The sequence below is a fragment of the Paroedura picta genome, chromosome 6 (assembly GCF_049243985.1).
Source record: "Paroedura picta isolate Pp20150507F chromosome 6, Ppicta_v3.0, whole genome shotgun sequence".
Classification (NCBI taxonomy): domain Eukaryota; kingdom Metazoa; phylum Chordata; class Lepidosauria; order Squamata; family Gekkonidae; genus Paroedura; species Paroedura picta.
The window spans coordinates 12,356,874-12,377,248 of record NC_135374.1 but is presented as its reverse complement, the minus strand read 5'-3'; the positions used below and the strand labels follow the sequence as shown (position 1 = coordinate 12,377,248).

Genomic DNA, 20,375 nt, shown 5'->3' with positions numbered 1-20,375 from the left:
CACTGAGCCACAATTCCTCCCACAGCCTTATTTCCTCCTCTGTTCCATAGTCCTTGTTGGTATCTCTCGTGTCACCTGCCTTTTAATTCCTCACTCCAGACTTTGTGTCCTTCTTTGCTGTCCTTGCTGGGGCACAACAGTGAAACGGCACAAAGACCGGACATTTGATGTCCCATAAATAACCAACTGGCTCAACATCAGTTAACCAACATTACTATATGTTGAAAGACTAAGGGAGCTTTGATTAAAGCTAGCATCCCGAAAACCTTGTTGGTCTCTAAGATCCTGACAGTTAGAACGATTTCTTAGTGGAACAGGCTTCCTCGGGAGGTGGTGGGTTCTCCATCTTTGGAAATTTTTAAACAGAATCTAGATAGCCATCTGACGGAGAGGCTGATTCTGTGAAGGCTCAAGGGGGTGGCAGGTGACAGTGGATGAGCGAGAGGGTTGTGAGTGTCCTGCATAGTGCAGGGGGTTGGACTAGGTGACCCAGGAGGTCCCTTCCAACTCTATGATTCTATGTGGACCCGAATCTAGGTGTTCCACCACAGACCAACATAGCTACCCTCTGAAAAGATTTGGAGAGCATTCATTTCATAGGAGCAGCACCAGACTTTCTACTGTGGCTAATTACAAAAACAATTTAGTTAATTGTCCTTTTAAAAACCTTTTAAAATAGAATACATTGTAACAGGTCATAACAATGTTAGGTGCAGCATCTGTAAATGGGAACGATTCACAGAACTCTTTGGCTGGCATCCTAGAATGGTAGGGTCAGCTAAAGTTCTAAAATAATAAAGAAGAGAAAGAAATGACAACAAAAATAAAGCAAAGCAAAAATAATTGTTCAAATACATATGGCTGCTTGAAGATGCCTGTGGATATTCCATATGGCCCGGAAATGAGTCTCTGAGGAGCTGTTAGGGCTGCCCCGATCTATGGTACAGGTATGGGACAAACACACCTTCTTCTTGCTATTCTTAATGCAGGACATCACAATGATACAGCAGGGGTAGTCAACCTGTGGTCCTCCAGATGTCCATGGACTACAATTCCTATGAGCCCCTGCCAGCAAACGCTGGCAGGGGCTCATGGGAATTGTAGTCCATGGACATCTGGAGAACCACAGGTTGACTACCCCTGTGATACAGGACACCGTGAATAAATAGCCTGGTGGAACCTGGTGGAACACTGCTTGAAGAGATCAGCGCCTTCTGGGATTTTAAATAATCCCAGAGGGCCTAGAAAATCAGGCTGTTCCGCCAGGCCTTTGACTGAGGCCAGTAAGCATTGTCTTGGTATGCTGGCCTTCCTTCTTGAAAATCCATATGCGGATGGAATAACCCCCTCCAAGCTCTGTTCAACCTTCACAGGATTAAATTCTAATAAGGAAGTGGTTTTATATTAACGTTACGTTGTTTTTCTTGTTACTTGTTTTAAGTCTGTTGCTAACTGCCCTGAGCTAACCAGGATAGGGCAGTATATAAATAAAGTTTTTATTCATTTATTTGTTGTTATTTAAACACACACCTACCCAATGGATTTTCCTCCTTTAGGGAGTCTTTGATCATCTAGCTATCTGTCTGTCTGTCTGTCCGTCTGTCCGTCCATTCCCCACCCCTCTCTACTGAGTCGTCCTGAGGTGGCTTACAATAATAAAACATACCCCATAAAACCCATAAAACATTAAAATACAATCCTTAAAATAGAATTATCAAAACCAGAAATCCACAGTTGACGGTTACTCTCCAACGCAATCAATCAGCGGTTAGAATCTTCCAACACCTACTTGGCTTAACTCCTCCATGCTCACTGCACCAGATGCAATTCACACCTCATTGGGCCGATGAGAAGGCTAGCCCAAAGTCATGCGAGGTAGCTCTAGTAATCGGTGAGAACTCTATAGCAGTGGTCCCCTACCACCAGGGCGGGGACCAGTACCGGTTCGTAGATCAGTCGGTACTGGGCCGCAGCTCCTCCTCCTCCCCGGCTGCTGCCTCGGGGGCAGCCCTGCCACTCTGCCGCTGGTTCACCTTTGGTGCTCTCCAGCGGCCGCTATGGGGTTCCCCCTCGGCATGGCACTGCGCAGCTGCTGCTGGCAGCGCTCCCCTCCCAGCAGGAAGTCAGGGGTGCTGGCGGGAGAGCAAGTAGAGCAGGGCCCAGGCGGCAGCCACATCCCTCAGCAAAAGACTGGGCCTCCATAAAATGGTCAAGCGTTGACCAGTCCCCGGTGATAAAAACTGCTCTATAGTAACAATATCCAGTCATTCCTAGAGCTAACGTGGTCTCCAGATTTCCCCAGAAGTGATGTAGTGACCTTGCTGTTTAAATTTTTTTTTTGTTCCTGCTGTTGCTCTGAATGACAGTGGTAAAAGTGGGAGATTTCCCTCCCTAGCGGAAGACCTGGCAGCTCAATTGACAATGGTGATTTCCACACAGGGACAGACTAACCAGGTTTGCTTGCTGGGCCTGCAGCTGTTACTAATATGACACAAAGGCAATGGGGGATTCTACATGGTAACCCTATTTCAGGTCCCTGACCCCCAGCAGCCATCCTGAGAACCTTATCAGGGTTTTTTTTTAAAAAATCATGTGGTTATATCATTATAATATTATAACAATCTGCATTATCAGCTTTCCTGAATTCCCGGATATATAGAATAATTATCATTCTATTTTCATATCCCGCCCTTCTCTAGTTGTCTCTGGACGAGTAACATAAAATTAAACTGAGATGTAATATTGTAGAGTCATTCATCATTTGCTTAGACTAAATGATTACATTCTTATTGTGTGTTATATCACATATATTATGAATTTTAGGCTGTTTTTAAATTGGGTTTTAATTGATTGCATCCCATTTACCGATACTGGTCTATGACCGTATTAAAGATCTACTATTACTGCTACGACATCAAGTTAAAACTTTGCATAAAACAAATTATATATGTACGATATGCCTAATTTAGATTTTAATCAGTCCGTCACCCATTTTATTGTTCATCACTGTAGGCCTTTGCAAAACATTACAAAACAGACACACAATATATACAAAAATCCCAGCACAGTCATAAGCCTTTAAAATTTTTATTTAAGGCCACCTCCTTTTCACCATTAAAATCTGTCTGGGGGTGGGACTGAAAAATGTTTGAGTTGATTAACTGGCTGGATGGGTTACATCCAAAACAAAAGGGCCGACGTACTTCGTTTTTTTTTTTTAATGGAAAACTGGGAATGTAGAGAACCTGATACAGATATTCAATCACCAATTTTTAAAAAGCCCACGGTGGGGTGGGAGGGGGGGAGGAAATGGCAGCTGTGGGGAGAAGGGCTGGACTGGGGAAATCCAAACTTTCCTACACACAGAGCAGCCATTCAAGCTTTGCTCTCATTTTCTCTGAAATTTCGCAGCCAAGCATGTTCGGGAAAGATCGGAGAAAAGACGAGGAAAACATACCATGATGCAGTGGGTGGGGAAGGAAGGGAGTGTGGGAAATGCTTCCAACAACACCTAACTCCCATCATTACATTTTTCCGGTGCCGGAGTTTTGGGGGACCCCCAGGGTTGAGGACTGGCACCAGAGATAAATATGTAAGGCACATAATAGTAAAGGTAAAGGTATCCCCTGTGCAAGCACCGGGTCATGTCTGACCCTTGGGGTGACGCCCTCTAGCGTTTTCTTGGCAGACTCAATACGGGGTGGTTTGCCAGTGCCTTCCCCAGTCATCACCGTTTACCCCCCAGCAAGCTGGGTACTCATTTCACCGACCTCGGAAGGATGGAAGGCTGAGTCAACCTTGAGCCGGCTGCTGGGATCAAACTCCCAGCCTCATGGGCAGAGCTTTCTGACTGCATGTCTGCTGCCTTACCACTCTGCGCCACAAGAGGCTCTTGCTAAGGCACATAATAACACCTCATGAAACTGACCAAGGCAGGCGGTTGGGACGAAAACTCTAAGGGGTTACACAAATTGGCATGCTCGGATTGCTTCACCCAATAAGCAAAATGAGATGAATGGGCATCGTATATCATTCCAGCATATTAGCCTAGCTAAGGCGCTTGGCTTCCTTCCACTTCTGCCTATCCACACTGGCAAGGAAACGATCCAATGGCCCTTTGGGGACCTCCCCGCGCTCGCAAAGGCCATCTGCAATCACGGCCCATGAATACGGAATGGTGCCTACCCATCCGTCTAGGGGGATATTTAGTTAGTGGGATTGCGTCTCGGATTCATTTGAGCAAAAAAAAGAAAAAAAAGTAAATTTAATTAAAATATTACTTTCTCCAATTCCTGCCACACCTGGGATCCCATCCAAGGCACCTTGCTGCTAGGAGTGATGGAAGTTTCAGGCAAGTCTCGACGGAGGAAACATATGGGCTGCCTACACAAACGGGCGCTGCATTTTACTGAGTAAAGGCAAATGCACCTTGCCAAGTGCTGCCTATCGATACAGTTCTAAAGATATATTTTTTTAATTCGTCAAATGCATATTGCCCATTCCCCATTTGTAATCAGAGCTTCCAGGCACCTTGGACTCAATAATGTTGATCCAGAATTCTGAACTAAAATTCAGGGGTTTGAGGGATGTTTCCAGTAGGAGAACTAAGGAAGTGACACTGTTGTTATACCATCTAAATTATGTTCAGTTTGGACCTAAGAACTAAAATAAGTACACATTCTCAGATTCTATGAATCTAGTGGAATGGGCTGCTTTAGGAGGTGGTGAGCTCCCCCTCACTGGCAGTCTTCAAGCAGTGGCTGGACAGATACTTATCCAGGGTGTAGTCTGCACAGGGCTTTTTACCCAGTCACAATAGGAATGAATTGGAATGAATTCCTCCCATCTACACGGAATTCAATTGGCATTTTGATTTTGGCCACTTTAAATTTTCCCTCTGCAACATCCACGATTGATTCGTGGTGACCCTACCTTTCCCCTGCGATATCCAGAAGTGGATAAAAGCCTCGATAGTTGAAAAATTGGCATCAGTAAATGTGCAGGTCTCTGCTTTTTGTGAATTAATTCTGCCTCGTGCCTCCAACACGGTAACAAAGAAGTCTTCCCAGATTGGCCAGGGCATCAGTTCAAAGTCTTCCTGGTTCTGGGTTGCAAGGCTTCCCTTAAAATGACTGTGCTCCAGAAACTCTAATTTCTCTCAGCATAGATTTGCCTTTTGGTTTTTTTCCCCTTCCTCTGTTAACTCCAACCAACCCACCCCCTATTCAAGAAAAGCAAGAAAGAGGCTCCTGCTGTGCTTGGCTCCCCTCCCCACTCTGAATTTTTCCAATTAAGTGCAGAACACTTTCTGTTTCAATTGGGGGGGGGGCAATAGAGAAAGACCCGAGTTCAAATCGATCTGAATTCAGCAGGATCCACAACGGAAAAATAAGTAAGTGCCACATTAGCCCTGGATGCTTTAGGTGGACCCTGCCTTGAGCAGAAGGCTGGACTAGATGGCCTGTATGGCCCCATCCAACTCTATGATTCTATGATTCTGGGTGAAGTACTTATCCACTGCTTGGTTGTATCATTTCAGGCTGAAAGTGAGAGACTGAAATCCTAAATGCTCAGCTACAAACACATAAACGTATTAGGAAGAAAGCTTTCCCCTGATATGGTTAATTTTGTAACTAGAATCATAGAATCACACAATCATAGAGTTGGAAGGGGCCATACAGGCCATCTAGTCCAACCCCCTGCTCAACGCAGGATCAGCCCAAAGGAGTATTTCAAGAGAAGGAAGCAGCTTTCAAACATTCGGTACATCCACATCGGTCTGAAATGTTAAAGCCCAGCAACAGACATCCTGTCCGGAGAGCAGCCATACTTACAAGGACTAATGTGTGAGAGGTTTTACAGTGGGTAGGCTATTGCCTGGGGATCTGAGACATCCAAGTTCAAGTCCCAGTTAAGTCAAAAAGTTTATTGGATAACCTGGGGACACACTTACCATCGGCCTATCTTACCCCTCAGCCTAAGGAGGGCGGGGTTTAGATAGAAGAGGGGCACAATGTTGACTTCCAAAGCAGCCATTGTTGCCAGGGGGACCGGCCTCTAACCCAAAAACCAACTGTAATTCCAGAAGATTTCCAGCCACTGTTAGGAGACTGGCAAACCTAAAGACTAATAAATTTTAATGGGGATCTGTATTTTATGTGGGGTTTTTACTGTATAACTCGCCACGAGACAGTTTACTGTGGGTGGCAGGATATCAATCAAACAAATAAAAATACATTAAAAAATGTTAGGGTCATATTAATATATCTAAAATGGAATTTATACAGCCTGGCATGTCAGGACAATCCTCAGAATATATGGGAGAGAAACTGTTCATTTCAAAAGCACCCCGTGAAGAAGTTCTCTTCACAAGGGAAGCCAGCAGGCAACCTTTTCCTTGTGTCGTGGTTCGGTCCTTGGTGGCTTGGGAACCAGACCGAACCCCGCCATCAGAGGCGCCCGCGATCACGGAGGTAGGGCATGGTGATCACAGGCAAGCCGGCAGCTGGGCGCCCCACCCGATCGTTGAGGTGGCAATGGCCGCTAAAGAACCTCAATGTCCCCCTCCACCTTTTGACAAGGGCCCGGAGATGGCCCTTTGTTCCAGGAAAATGGGCCATCGGGAACCCCGGAAAACCTCGCATATGTGCATGAGTCATGATTGTATCAGCATGTTCCCTCCGGAAGTACTGGGTGGGGCAATACAGCCAAAGGAGGTGGGTTTTGTATAAAAGAGAGCTTCCACCTGGAGTTCGGTGGAAGCTCTTACTCCATACCAGCGGACTCCACGTTGCTGAAATAAAGCTTGTTCCTGTTGTATCGTCCACCCGGCCTGGCGTGACGTTTTCTTCAAGGGGCACCCTGTTTTTTCAGTTAGCAAGCGGGTTCCCGACATCGTAAGAGCTTCCCCCCGAACTCCAGGGTCGGCATCGCATCCGAGCGCTTATCGGGACGGATCCAGAGATGGCGTTTTCAAGCAACGAGGCGGTCTCGACCCCCACGAACCCCGGGAACATGGGTTTAATGTCCCCGGGAGATTTCCTCCGAAAATCGGGGGGCCAGGAGCAGCTGTCCGGGACCCCGAGACCCTCGGCAGCGGCGGCCAAGGGAAGGCGCCGGGCCATGGGGTTCCCAAGCACGGCGGGGAGCGCGCCGAGGTCTGGGGGGTTGGCCCCAACCTGGGACACCCAGCTGAGGCAGGCGCTTCGCCCGGTAAGACCTGAGGAATCCCTAGAGGACCTGCGGCGGGCCATGGCGGACTTGGCCAGGCGCTTGCAGGCAGCTGAAGCCCGTGAGCAAGCTCGGGCCGGGCCCGGAGGGACTGGTAATACAACAGCGGAGGGGATCGCGTCGAGTGAGGACGCCTCCAGCGACGAGGACGAGCCCGGCACTGGTGAGCGGGCCCCGGACCCCGACCCGGAGCAGTTTTCAGTCCCGAGTAGGCGAGACGGCCAGCGGAGAGGCGAGACAGCAGAGGATCTCGGGGGAGCAGGTGAGCCGACGGGGCGGCGAGAGCCGGACCAACGCAGGAGCGACGTGCAAGGCAGGGAGCGGCACGGCGTCGTTGGGCAAGTTGGTAGCCGGTGGAGCGGAGCAGGACGAGACGGCGGACGCCGAGAATCCCGGATCCGGAGGGGGTCGGACTACTCTCCAAAACGTTCCCCCCCAGAGCTTAAGGCGCGTTTCGACGGGACGCCGGACGACCTCCCGCAGTTCCTCCTCCACGCGCTGACGCATGCCCGGAGATATGGAGACCGGTATGAGGACTCCGAGGACTTGGTCTGGGGTGTGGCCTCGTGTCTCCAGGGCAAGGCGGGTCAGTGGTACCTGGGGTTGGCCGAGCGCGGCGACCCGGCAACTCAGGACCTGCAGGACTTCGTGGTCGCGCTCCGCCGACGATTCCAGGACCCCCAGGCTGAGGACAAGGCAAAGAGTCGGATCAAGGGACTTCGACAGGGTACTAGGGGGGTTATGGACTATATAGACATTTTCCGGAGGGAAGCAGGCAAGGTGTTCTCCTGGAACGAGGAGACCCAAATCGAGTACTTCCGGGAGGGCCTTAACCCGAAGCTCAGGGAATGGGCCGTGATCAAGGGGACGGAAGAAGATCTGTCTACACTGGAGGGGTGGTGTTTCGTGGTCGCCAAGCTGGAAGCCAGCCTAGGTTGGGCCGCCGCACCCCCCCGGGAGGCCAAAGGCGGGTCAGCCGAGGCGCCAAGACCGGGCCCCGACAACTCTCGCCCCAAACGACCCCCGAACCCCGAGCGGGAAAGGAGACGCCGGGAAGGACTGTGCCTGAAATGCGGGGGGTCAGGACATTTCGCAGCAGCGTGCCAACGGCAAGGGGGGGAGGACCGCGGGCTCTCCCAGGGGGGAGGTGCGACACGCCCCCAGCAGGCACGCCGGGCGGAGGACCTCCGCAACGAACCGGGAAGCGTCCAGGCGACGGGAAACGGCCAGGACCTGCTGTAGACGGCGCCGGGCAGCAGGTCCCGCGGTGCGAGGGAAAACCCCTACAGCATGAGGCGCGACCTCCGAACGTGGTAATTTTAGAGCTCCGGAACCCGGAGAACGGACTAAGTTGGGTGGGGGAGGCTCTTTTGGACTCTGGATGCGACCACAGCATGGTCCACCCCCAGATAGCCCGGGCTTTGGGGCTACCGAAGCGCATTCGGAAGGTTCCCCTGGTTTTCGTCCAGATGGACGGCAGCCCGATTCAGGGGGGACCTTTCGGGGAGGAGGTGGGTCCTATCGCCATCCACATAGGGGACCACCAAGAGCTGCGGTGGCTGATCCAGGTCCCTGTAGCGGGATATCGGGCGGTGTTGGGCCTGGATTGGCTGAAGGAACACAACCCCGTGGTGGACTGGCGGGCGGGGACCCTGAAGTTCGACTTGACGGTGGGTGCACGGCATCGGGTCCCCCGCGAGAATTCCAGCCACAAGAGGACGGCGGCGCGTCCCAGGGGAGCGGCGGCGGCGCAGCAGGAGAAACCAGAGCCCGAGGTCCCGCCAGAGTACCGAGACCTCGCAGCCGTTTTCAGCGAGCGGGAAGCGGACGAGCTACCCCCACACCGCCGCACGGACTGCGCTATCAACATCCCAGAGGGGGCGGTACTGCCCAAAGGGCGCATCTACAAAATGAGTGAGGGTGAGCTCAAGGACCTCCGGGAGTTTTTGGAAAAAAATCTGGCCCGAGGTTTCATCCGGCCCGCTTCCAGTCCCATGGGAGCTCCAGTCTTGTTCGTCCGGAAAAAGGATGGGTCCCGACGGCTGTGCCAGGACTACCGGGGCCTCAACGCCATCGCAGCAGGGAACGCTTACCCCCTCCCGCTGATCCCGGATTTGCTGGCCCAGCTGGGCAAAGGGACTCTGTTCACTAAGCTGGACCTAAGGGAGGCGTACTACCGGGTACGCATCCGGGAGGGGGATGAGTGGAAAACGGCGTTTAACTGTCAATTGGGACAATTCGAATTTAAAGTGATGCCGTTCGGTTTAAGCGGGGCACCTGGGGTTTTCATGAGTCTAATTAATGAGGTGTTGCAGGACCTTCTGTTTCAGGGGGTGGTTGTTTATTTGGATGACGTCCTGATCTACAGCCAAGATCCCCAAGAGCACGTGACCCTGGTGAGGGAGGTGTTAAAGCGCCTGCTGGCAAACCACCTATACGTGAAGCTGGCTAAGTGCGAATTCCACCGTCCCTCCCTGGACTATTTGGGCTACCGCATCTCAGCCCAGGGCATAGCTATGGACCCCGAGAAGGTGCAGGCGGTGCTGGACTGGGAAAGGCCCCGCACCCGGAAACAGCTACAAAGCTTCCTGGGGTTTGCTAATTTTTTTAGAGGCTTCATCCCCAGATACTCCTCCGTAGTGGCTCCCCTCACGGACTTGCTAGGTACCAAGGGGAGAGGTCCTCGCGCCACGCGGCCCAGCGCAGCGCTCGGCTGGAATGAGAAATCGGAGGCAGCGTTCCTGGCCCTCAAGCAAGCTTTCGCGTCTGAGCCCACGCTACTGCACGTCGACCCAACCCAGCCGATGGTGGTACAAGTCGACGCCAGCGACGCAGCAGCCGGGGCGGTTCTCCTGCAGCGAGACCAGGCGGGACAGCTGAGGCCGGCGGCCTACCTCTCACGAAAATTCGCCGAAACGGAGCGGAACTGGTCTACCTGGGAGAAGGAGGCGTTTGCGATTAAGTTCGCCCTCACCGAATGGCGGCATTGGCTGGAGGAAACAGAGGAGCCGTTCGAGGTCTGGACAGATCACAAGAATCTGGAGGCGCTCCGGCAACCGCGATCCCTGAACGCCAAGCAGATGAGGTGGGCGGAGTTTTTTTCGCGGTACAATTTCAAGCTGGGTCACATCCCCGGCAAAGAGAATTTCCTCGCGGACGCCCTCTCCCGGCTGCCGCATCATGGGGAGGGGTACGCTCCCTGCACCAGGTCTGTGTTCGGTGAGGAGCAGCTGGGACGGGGGGTCGTCACTAGGCGTCGGGCCCGGGGGGAATGGGAGCCCGACCCGGCGACCGCCCCGCTCCGAGACCGCCTAGTGGCAGCCTACGGGACAGACGAGGAGCTGGCTGAGCTCCGGGACTCTTTGATTTTGGACTCCGGTCTCTGGCGGAGGGGGGAGGCTGTCTACGTCCCGGAAGGGCTACGACGGGAAGCCCTCAGCCTCTGCCACGATGCTAAGACCGCCGGGCACTTCGGTTTCGTAAAATCCTGGAAGTTGGCCCGGCGGCGGTTTTGGTGGCCCAGTCTGCGGCGGGACACAAAAGCTTACGTCAGTGGTTGTCCTGTCTGCCTGACCTGCAAGCCGGGGGTTGGCAAGCCGAAAGGGCTGCTGCACCCGCTCGAGGTCCCGACCCGGCCGTGGTCAGTGATCTCCATGGACTTTATAACAGACTTGCCTCCCAGCAAGGGGAAAACGGTGATCTGGGTGGTGGTAGATCTATTCTCCAAACAGGCCCACTTCATTCCTTGCGCCAGTGTCCCCAGTGCTTCACAGTTGGCTCGGATGTTCCTGGATCACGTGTTCCGACTGCACGGGCTGCCGGACAAGGTGATTTCCGATCGGGGCTCACAATTCGTGTCCCGGTTTTGGCAAGCTTTCCTGCGCCTGTTAGACATCGAGCAAGGGCTGAGCTCCGCTTACCACCCCCAGACGGACGGGCAGACCGAGCGGGTTAATCAAGTACTGGAGCAGTACTTGCGGTGTTTCGGTTCCTATCATCAAGACACCTGGGTGCCCCTGCTCCCCCTGGCCGAGTTCGCGTACAACAACGCAGACCACAGCAGCACGGAGATGTCGCCTTTTGCCGTCGTCTACGGGACAGACCTGAGACACTTCCCGGAGCTTGGAGAGGTCCCCGCCCGGGAATCGGCCGACCTTCGCGAGTGGGGGAAGCGTGCCGGGAGCTGCTGGAAGTCGCTGCAGGAGCAGCTCCACAAAGTCAAGGCAGCGCAGAAAGAGGACGCCGACCGGAAGAGACGACCAGCTGAGGAGATCCGACCGGGGGATCGAGTTTACCTTTCCACCCGGAACCTCCGGTTGAATTTGCCCAGCAAGAAGCTAGGCCCTCGGTTTTTGGGGCCTTTCGAGGTCTTGGCCCCGATCAACGAAGTTTCGGTCAAGCTCAAGCTCCCCAAGAACCTCCGGCACATCCATCCCGTCTTTCACGTGAGCCTTCTAAAAAAAACTCCGGACGGTGACGTTTGGCACCCCGTGTTTTCCCCGCCAGCGCCCGAGGTCCTGCCGGGGGGGGAGCACCACGAGGTGGCGGATATCCTGGACTCTAGACTCCACAGGGGGAAGTTGCAGTACCTCGTGGAATGGAAGGACTTCGCTTTAGGGGACCGGGAATGGGTCTGGGCAGCGGACGTCCTTGCGCCCCGACTCACTGAACGTTTCCACAAGCGGTATCCTGGCCGTCCCGGGGGGTTGGAGAATGGACCTTTGGGGGGGCAGAATGTCGTGGTTCGGTCCTTGGTGGCTTGGGAACCAGACCGAACCCCGCCATCAGAGGCGCCCGCGATCACGGAGGTAGGGCATGGTGATCACAGGCAAGCCGGCAGCTGGGCGCCCCACCCGATCGTTGAGGTGGCAATGGCCGCTAAAGAACCTCAATGTCCCCCTCCACCTTTTGACAAGGGCCCGGAGATGGCCCTTTGTTCCAGGAAAATGGGCCATCGGGAACCCCGGAAAACCTCGCATATGTGCATGAGTCATGATTGTATCAGCATGTTCCCTCCGGAAGTACTGGGTGGGGCAATACAGCCAAAGGAGGTGGGTTTTGTATAAAAGAGAGCTTCCACCTGGAGTTCGGTGGAAGCTCTTACTCCATACCAGCGGACTCCACGTTGCTGAAATAAAGCTTGTTCCTGTTGTATCGTCCACCCGGCCTGGCGTGACGTTTTCTTCAAGGGGCACCCTGTTTTTTCAGTTAGCAAGCGGGTTCCCGACACCTTGATATGCTAAAGAGAAGGATATTTTTGCAAGCCGAGCTTGGGACTTGTAGTTCCATGCTCAAAATAGTTTTGAGGGCTGCCAAGAGTAGCCTATTAGCTTTTCAACAGAAAGTCTCACTCTATTTATTTAATTATTGGATTAAGTTATTATTTATGCCTGATAACAGACTTCCAAAAAATACAGTTTATTAGAGCAGAGCCAATTTAGTTGGAAAATTACCGCGGCACGGTTAGGTAGATGAACCAATTGTATATTTTGTGTGTGTGTGTGCTGGATTATTTTTCCAATTTCAGGGCAACCCCAGCCAAGCCTGAATTCAAAAGAAGGGTAATAGTTGTTTATGTCTTATTCCTCCTGGCCAATTTCAAGGCTGGTCCACAGTGTGCCAAATTTAAGTCAAAATGTGGGTCTGAGGACTGACATCACTAACTTTGCACCATGTAATTAACCTACCCTTCTTATATTTAACATGATACCTCCACAACTCTTGAGGGAAGCTATCAAAACATACCCTACGACTTAAGGTTTGGTATTTGCGGTTCTGGGCTAGCTGGCTAGATCCATCATATTTGCTCAACGGGCTGAAAAAGTGGCTTCCCTTGTTGCTAAGGAATGTGATTACCGGCCCGTATTTCAAAAATCAGACGGCTTACGGGATAATGAGGATAAGTGGGGGCCCTATGAGGAATCCTAGGTCACGGAAGTAAGCAATTGGGAAATTTCCTCCTGACCCGTAACTTCCACCCCAAGATTCAATACGCTCTTACGAACTCGAACAGGCCGATTTCTACTTTGTTCTCCTTTTCCCTTTTACTGATGATCAAGCTTGTCCTCAACATTCATGACCTCATCTACCGGCCTCTGAGCATGCTCCGTCCTAGCCAGGGCAGAGAACGTGCGTCAACAAAAAGCTATGAAAGAAGATTTTTCCTGTATACTCAGGGAGTCTCCCAAGTATACAGATAGCAATATGTTGTTAGTGGCTAAGATGTCGCTGCCTTATAATTATATACTAGCTGTTAAGCCTGCTTTAAAAGCGAGCCAGGAAGGAAGCAGCAGCCCACTCCCCCTTCCCGGTAGGTCTTGCCGTGGGCAGCCAGGATCTGGCGGTATCACTCCTGGCATCCTGCCAGTGCTCGTGGCGAGCCCCAACCCGCTAACCGCGGGGTTCCATGGGGAGCGCAGGGGGGGCAGCTCCTAGCCTGCTTTGAAAGTTGCCATTGGCTCTCTGTCCACTGCCGTGCTCTGTCTGCGCTGGGGATAGGAGGCTAGGAGGGTGCGGCAACACCCCTGCCACCGCTTGCTCTCAACGCGGGACGATGGGAGGTGGTGGCAGTGGGACTCTCGGTGTCAGCTCTCTGATCAGGAGGCTGGGACCTGGCTGGGAGTCGGTGGCGGCCCACTGTAACCATGTGGGGCTGGGATGGTATCATAAGCCATTGAGAGGTCCAACAGAAATAGCAGGGCCACACCCCCCATTTTAGGTTGACAAGAGTACAAACGTGTTTAACCAAAGGCCATCTAAGCAGATCTTGTTAGACATTATAACTCTGCATGCAAGAAGATCTGGGAGGGAAAGGGTTAAGAGAGAGTACCTGGCTCAGGCACACTTGCCAATTGGCCCCACCCTCTCATGTTGAGTCCCTTTGGCTGTTGCTTTCCTTCTGTTTCATCCTATACAACAGGGGTAGTCAACCTGTGGTCCTCCAGATGTCCATGGACTACAATTCCCATGAGCCCCTGCCAGCAAACGCTGGCAGGGGCTCATGGGAAATGTAGTCCATGGACATCTGGAGGACCACAGGTTGACTACCCCTGCTATACAAGACCTCTCTTGTCTCTCTTACCTGGGCATGGAGGTGTTGTAAGAACTTTGAAATCAATCAATCAATCAATCAATCAATCAATCAATCAATCAATCAATCAATCAATCAATCAATCAATCAATCAATCAATCAATCAATCAATCAATCATATTTATTGACTGCCATCCCAGCACAGCCAGCTCATGGCAGTTTACATCCCTTTAGAACCCCACATAAAACAATATCCAGCCAAATTTGAAAAGCCCAAGATGGCGAAAAAACACTATTTACAGTATACTCCTTCAATCCCCCCACCCCCGCTCCTCTATGCACAACCGTTGGCCCTACAGGCGGTAGCTTACGAGAATATCCGGGCCAACAGCTTTTCCATAGGCCTGTGTGGAGAGAGAGCCGATCTTCCTGACTCAGACTCAACCAAACGCCTGGCGGAAGAGCTCTGTTTTACAGGCCCTGAGGTATGTTGACAATTCCATGAGGGCCCTTAGCTCTTCCTCCAGGTTGGGGCCAGGACTGAAAAGGCCCTGGCCCTGGTCGAGGCCAGGTGTGTCCCCCTGTTTATAGTTTAAAGCAAACTATCTGTTTATAGTTCGTTAAATACATCTAAATGAATATATAATGAAAGATGTGAGAGCCTCTTGTGGCTCAGAGTAGTAAGCGGCTGAAAGGCTGTCTGAAAGCTTTGCCCATGAGGCTGGGAGTTCGATCCCAGCAGCCGGCTCAAGGTCGACTCAGCCTTCCATCCTTCCGAGGTCGGTGAAATGAGTACCCAGCTTGCTGGGGGGTAAACAGTAATGACTGGGGAAGGCACTGGCAAACCACCCCATACTGAGTTGGCCATGAAAACACTAGAGGGCGTCACCCCAAGGGCCAGACACGACTCGGTGCTTGCACAGGGGATACCTTTACCTTTTAATGTAACATGTGCTTCTATTTTTGTAAGTAAAATTTCTTTCTCTTGTTACCACTGGAGCTTTATCATCTGTTGTCATATTCCCCTTAACTGGGAAAGATGGTGGATCACGAAGCCCGTGGAAAACGCCCGGTGCTTCCAAGGTAATTGATTTTTTTAAACAGTTAACCCAATAGATCTTGTCAACAGACACGCTGCCCAGCCTCCCTATTGCCCATAATAGCCACAGGAGCTTATTTTAATAGAAATACTGCTATCAGGAACAATGAGATCCTTTTCTCATTGTTGCTGAAATGGCAGTTTTCCCCCCTCATTATCCTCCAAACGAAGCACGCCGGGCTTTCTGCATCCCCAGCTAAAACGAGGACCGTATCCCCGATAGCAAGGGCCTGACGAGACAGGAGCATATAATCGAGAAAAATAACTGCGGGAAAAGATAAACTTATTTTAATTACCTTCAGAATTATACAGGGATTTGCTCGGGTGTACATGATAATTCCGTTGCTCTGCAGAGTCCGGAGACGCAGGGCCAGCCTGAATTCCTCCTTCTTGCTACTTTCGGAAACCCGGTATTTGATGTAGCTGTTCCCGGCGAAGCTAAGTGAAGTGTGTCCTGAAATAACCGTTTGGAGAAAAGACACCACCTTTTTTTTTTTAACACTTCTACATTCTGAAATAAGACACAGGAGATTATCCCACTGCTGCCGCGGGGAGGGAAAAAGTTAATTAAGTAACATGCTTGGTTAACGAGGCCGATAAGGAACAACGTTTACAAATGAAGCCCATCTCCGACTGATTAAAAACCTGTCTCTGTTGTATTCGACAGTATGCACCTTATGATAAAGAAGATTAATTCGCTAATAAGGGGAGAAACTTGTTTCTTGATAGGAATTATTGCGGTGTATCAAATCAGATGAGTTGTGGCAGATAGTGGAATATCATCATTTTAGGACAATTATCACCTTGGGATAACTGGGGCAAGGCCTGCACAGCTGGTGAGCCATCCAGCCAAATGCAACTCAGTAGTTGTATACTGTGGAATACCGGGCTCCTTCCCTCTCTCTCTCTCTCTCTCTCTCTCTCTCTCTCTCTCTCTCTCTCTCTCTCTCTGTGTGTGTCTCAGGCAGGCACAGGCAGTGTAATCAGGAGGACTCTTAAATCCCTAAAGTAGGTCCCAGTTTATGCAGGACCCTGTAAGGCTCCGGAGGGTGAAATGTAGCTTCCATTCCAGCAGAGATCAGATGTTGCAGGAAGGCCAATGGGATTCCCCAGGATTGGCTGCTCAGTCCGAGCAATGACATGCAGTGCGGGCTGAACTACTGCCTGAAAGACAGTATTGCATAGTACAGGGGTAGTCAAACTGCGGCCCTCCAGATGTCCATGGACTCCAATTCCCAGGAGCCCCTGCCAGCGAATGCTGGCAGGGGCTCCTGGGAATTGGAGTCCATGGACATCTGGAGGGCCACAGTTTGACTACCCCTGGCATAGTAGATAGTGTTGGCTGGCCTGGGAAGTCCCAGGATCATATCCCTACCAAGCAATGCAGCTAACTGGGTGGCCATGGAACTTGGCCTGGTGTACCTCACAAGGTTGTTGCGAGGATATAGTTTACAGATAAACCTGACTTATCATGACTAGGGCAGCTGCCAGGGAGCTGAACTCTGATCTTACTGGTCCAGACTTAGCCCTGCTGTCTATCACATCACGCCGCATTTTCCAAAAGTGAAGGATCTACAGCCTCTCCAAATCAGGGATTTCTTGCTTATGGGCCCAAGGCCAAACCTAACAACAAAACTCCCTCTTTCTTGGACAGCACTGTTTTAAATAAAAGAAGAAACACTAATGTCTGTTAAATTTTCTTTTGTTTTCTCCCACTGACATTATACTGAAGATTTTCACATTGCCGTGCTAAGCCAGATGTTATTTGTAGCAGCTCAACCATGCTTTGTTAACCTGACGCAAGTGGGTTTGTATGAACAGGTAAACAAATTCAGCTAGCAGCCCAAGGCCGGGTTATCCATGTAGCACATGGGGCACGTGCTATGGGCCCTGGCCAGTGTCGTCCCCTCATGCAGTGATACGCAATCTTTTCCAGGCTGTGGACCAGCGGCGGCGGGGAGGGCGCGGTACTCCCCTGCATGCACGCATGCACGGAGTGCCGTGAATGCGCGTTTGCGGCTGCGCAGTGCGCAAATGCGCATGCATGGTCCGGTGCGGCCCTGTGGTGGCAGGGAGCCGTGGCCCAGTGCCAGGGCCTTCGTGGCCCGGCACCGGGCCATGGCCCGGTGGTTGGGGACCACTGCCCTCATGGATCAGGGCCATAGCTTCTCTCCTCTCCCTTCTCTAAGGACATTTAGGGTGACACCCCTTTCCACTGTGGGGGCTCCCTTTGCCCCCAGTCTGGCTGCTCCCACCAAACTTGTACTTTACTAGGGCTCCGCAAATCCTTAAATTAGCTCTAGTGCTACTGGCCCCACAGATCCTTAAACCACTCCTGTAGCAGCTAGCTATTAAAACAGAATACAAAAGCAATGTGAAAACAAACTCTGAGAAGACTTTTGTCATGCTGGGTGCTCATCCACTCAAAGAATTATCAGATCATGCCTACCCAAATGTAACATGAACAGGGAAAAGGATCACTGTAGCCCATTTCTGCACTGTGAACTTCGCTGCTCCAGCTCCCGTGCAGGAGCACAAATCTGGGGTGGACGAAGTGCACCGGTCCAAATGCTCCCCCATGCTGGAGCAGGAAGGGGCAGGGCAACCTGCTCCGGCTCAAACTCCAGCCTGCAGCCCGGTGGAAAGCCTCTGGTGTGGAAACGGTTGACCTTTTCTTTGTCCTTGGAAGAGCAAAAGAGTACAGAAGGACCTCAGTCTGTTTTATGTCTTAAAAGGTAATGGAACAAGTACCTGAGCACTCCCCAAGCTTCCCAGGTGGGCACTGGCAAATGAAAGGCCTTCGGTTGATTTCGTAGCCCACACACTGCATATCTCCCGGGCAGGGCTTGTCTGTGCAAGGATCGCTGGAGCCGGGACACAGCCCTCCTGTTTGAGGTCAAGAAGAGAACAGCCCCAATCACAGGGTTACAATGTCTGATAAAACCCATGAAAACCCCAATTAAAAGACATAAAATCACAGAACATGATGGAAACCCCCAACCCACCCATCCCCATTACTGGAGGGGTGAGGATGGAGGTCGAGATTATTCAATTTACTACTCCTACCGGTGGGGGAGGCATCGATTTTCCTCGCCGACCCCAGCCTCAATCACAGACCTGGTGGAAGAGCTCCATTTTGCAGGCCCTGGGGAACGCCTAACTCTCTCACTTGTCAGGTTATTTCCGACTTATGGTGAACTTATGAATCAATGACCTCCAAAATGTCCTATTTCATAGAATCATGAAGGGCCCTCCAGGGTTATCTAGTCCAACCCCCTGCAGAATGCAGGAGATTCACAACTACCTGCCCACCCACAGTGACCCCAAGTCCACTCCCAGATAATGCCCCGCCAAACGAGAAGAATTTTGCCTCCCGTTCCCAAAGTGGAGATTGGCATTTCCCTGGGCATGCAAGGAAGGGCCACAAGAGCCAAGCACTAACACAGCCCCTTCTGCCCACCCACTCAAGTTTTTTAATAGCCTTGCTCAGATTTTGTGAGCTGAGCCATGGCTTCCTTTATTGAGTTTCCAAGCACACTGCTACAGAAAAGGAATTGGTGAAGAACCCGCCAAGACCCATTCAGAGAAGAGCATCATAGCTCTGTGATGGATATGGGGAGGACGGGCTGTGGGTCAATGTCCCGGCTTGGCATGCAGAAGGTCCTCCATTCAATTGTCCGCATCTCCAGCTAAAAAGGAGCAGGTAACGGGATGTGAATGAATTCTGCCTGAGAACCCAAAAAGCCATTGCTAATCTATGCAGGCAACACAAAGGCTTCATCATAGGTTCCAATGGCCAAAGGGACATCAACGCCAGTCGCTTCGGTTCATCTCTATACCGTCTTGCCAATGTATTTAGGCCAGGCTACTTTTAAAAAAAGGGAAGCCACCATTTGCCTACAGAAATACCTCACAAACTCTGATAGAGCCTTTAAAACATATGGCATCAATCTTCCCAGGTTGTTAAGTAAAAGGCACTCAAAGGAAATGAAAGTCTGCGAGGGCCAACTTCGACCCATGTGGCCGCTTGTGGGACTCCTGGGCACGTTCGTGCATTTAAGGGCAAATTTAGAAAGACGGGGAGGGGGGGGGCTCCCCGAACGAGACATTTGTCTGCTTCTGCTGCCTTGCATCTGGAGCACCGAGGGGAGGGAGAGACCAGGGAAGGCAAAGGGAGAAGCAGAGAAAACAAATCTCCCACTGCAAATCCCAAATGATTATTGTTATTATTATTTTATAATAATTATTAATTTGATTTATATACCACCCTCCTTAGTGGCTCAGGTCAGTTTAGAACAACAATGAGAACCAACACAATAACTTTAAATAAATATTAATGAAATCATTAAAAATTAATACAACACAATTTGAATCCAACAAGCACCTTTAAAAGCAACAAAGATTTATTCAAGGCATGAGATTTTGTGTGCAGGCACTTCCTTGATATAAAATAATTAACAATAACCATCTCAACTAAAAGAAGAAGAAGAGTTGGTTCTTATATGCAGCTTTTCTCTACTAGAAGGAGTCTCAAAGCAGCTTATAATTGCCTCCCCTTTCCTCTCCCCACCACAGACACCCTGTGAGGGAGGTGAGGCTGAGAGAGCCCTGATATTACTGAAGAAGAAGAAGAGTTGGTTTTTATGTGCTGCTTTTCTCTACCTGAAGGAGTCTCAAAGTTAAAATAATTAACAATAACCATCTCAACTAAAAGAAGAAGAGTTGGTTCTTATATGCAGCTTTTCTCTACTAGAAGGAGTCTCAAAGCAGCTTATATTCACCTTCCCTTTCTTCTCCCCACATCAGACACCCTGTGGGGTAGGTGAGGCTGAGAGAGCCCTGATATCACTGCTCGGTCAGAACAGCTTTATCAGTGCCATGGGGAGCCCAAGTCACCCAGCTGGCTGCAAGTGGGGGGCACGGAATCAAGCTTGACTTGCCAGATTAGAAGTCCGCGCTCCTAACCACTACGCCAAGCTGACTCTCAGCATAAAAGCATCAATCCATCTCAGTGCA

The 20,375-nt window shown here is 51.1% G+C and overlaps 1 protein-coding gene across 7 annotated transcripts in view; it reads right to left on the bottom strand.

Annotated features, from left to right (window-relative positions):
- FAT3 (FAT atypical cadherin 3) overlaps positions 1-20,375 on the bottom strand; it is a 570,888-nt gene that overhangs the window by 30,482 nt on the left and 520,031 nt on the right. For all 7 annotated transcript variants that reach the window (XM_077341425.1, XM_077341429.1, XM_077341428.1 and 4 more), the window contains 2 exons: positions 18,111-18,245; positions 15,656-15,813 (listed from right to left, as the gene is read on the bottom strand). In XM_077341425.1, the coding sequence (XP_077197540.1) occupies positions 15,656-15,813; positions 18,111-18,245 (293 nt within the window). The remainder of the gene's footprint in view (positions 1-15,655; positions 15,814-18,110; positions 18,246-20,375) is intronic.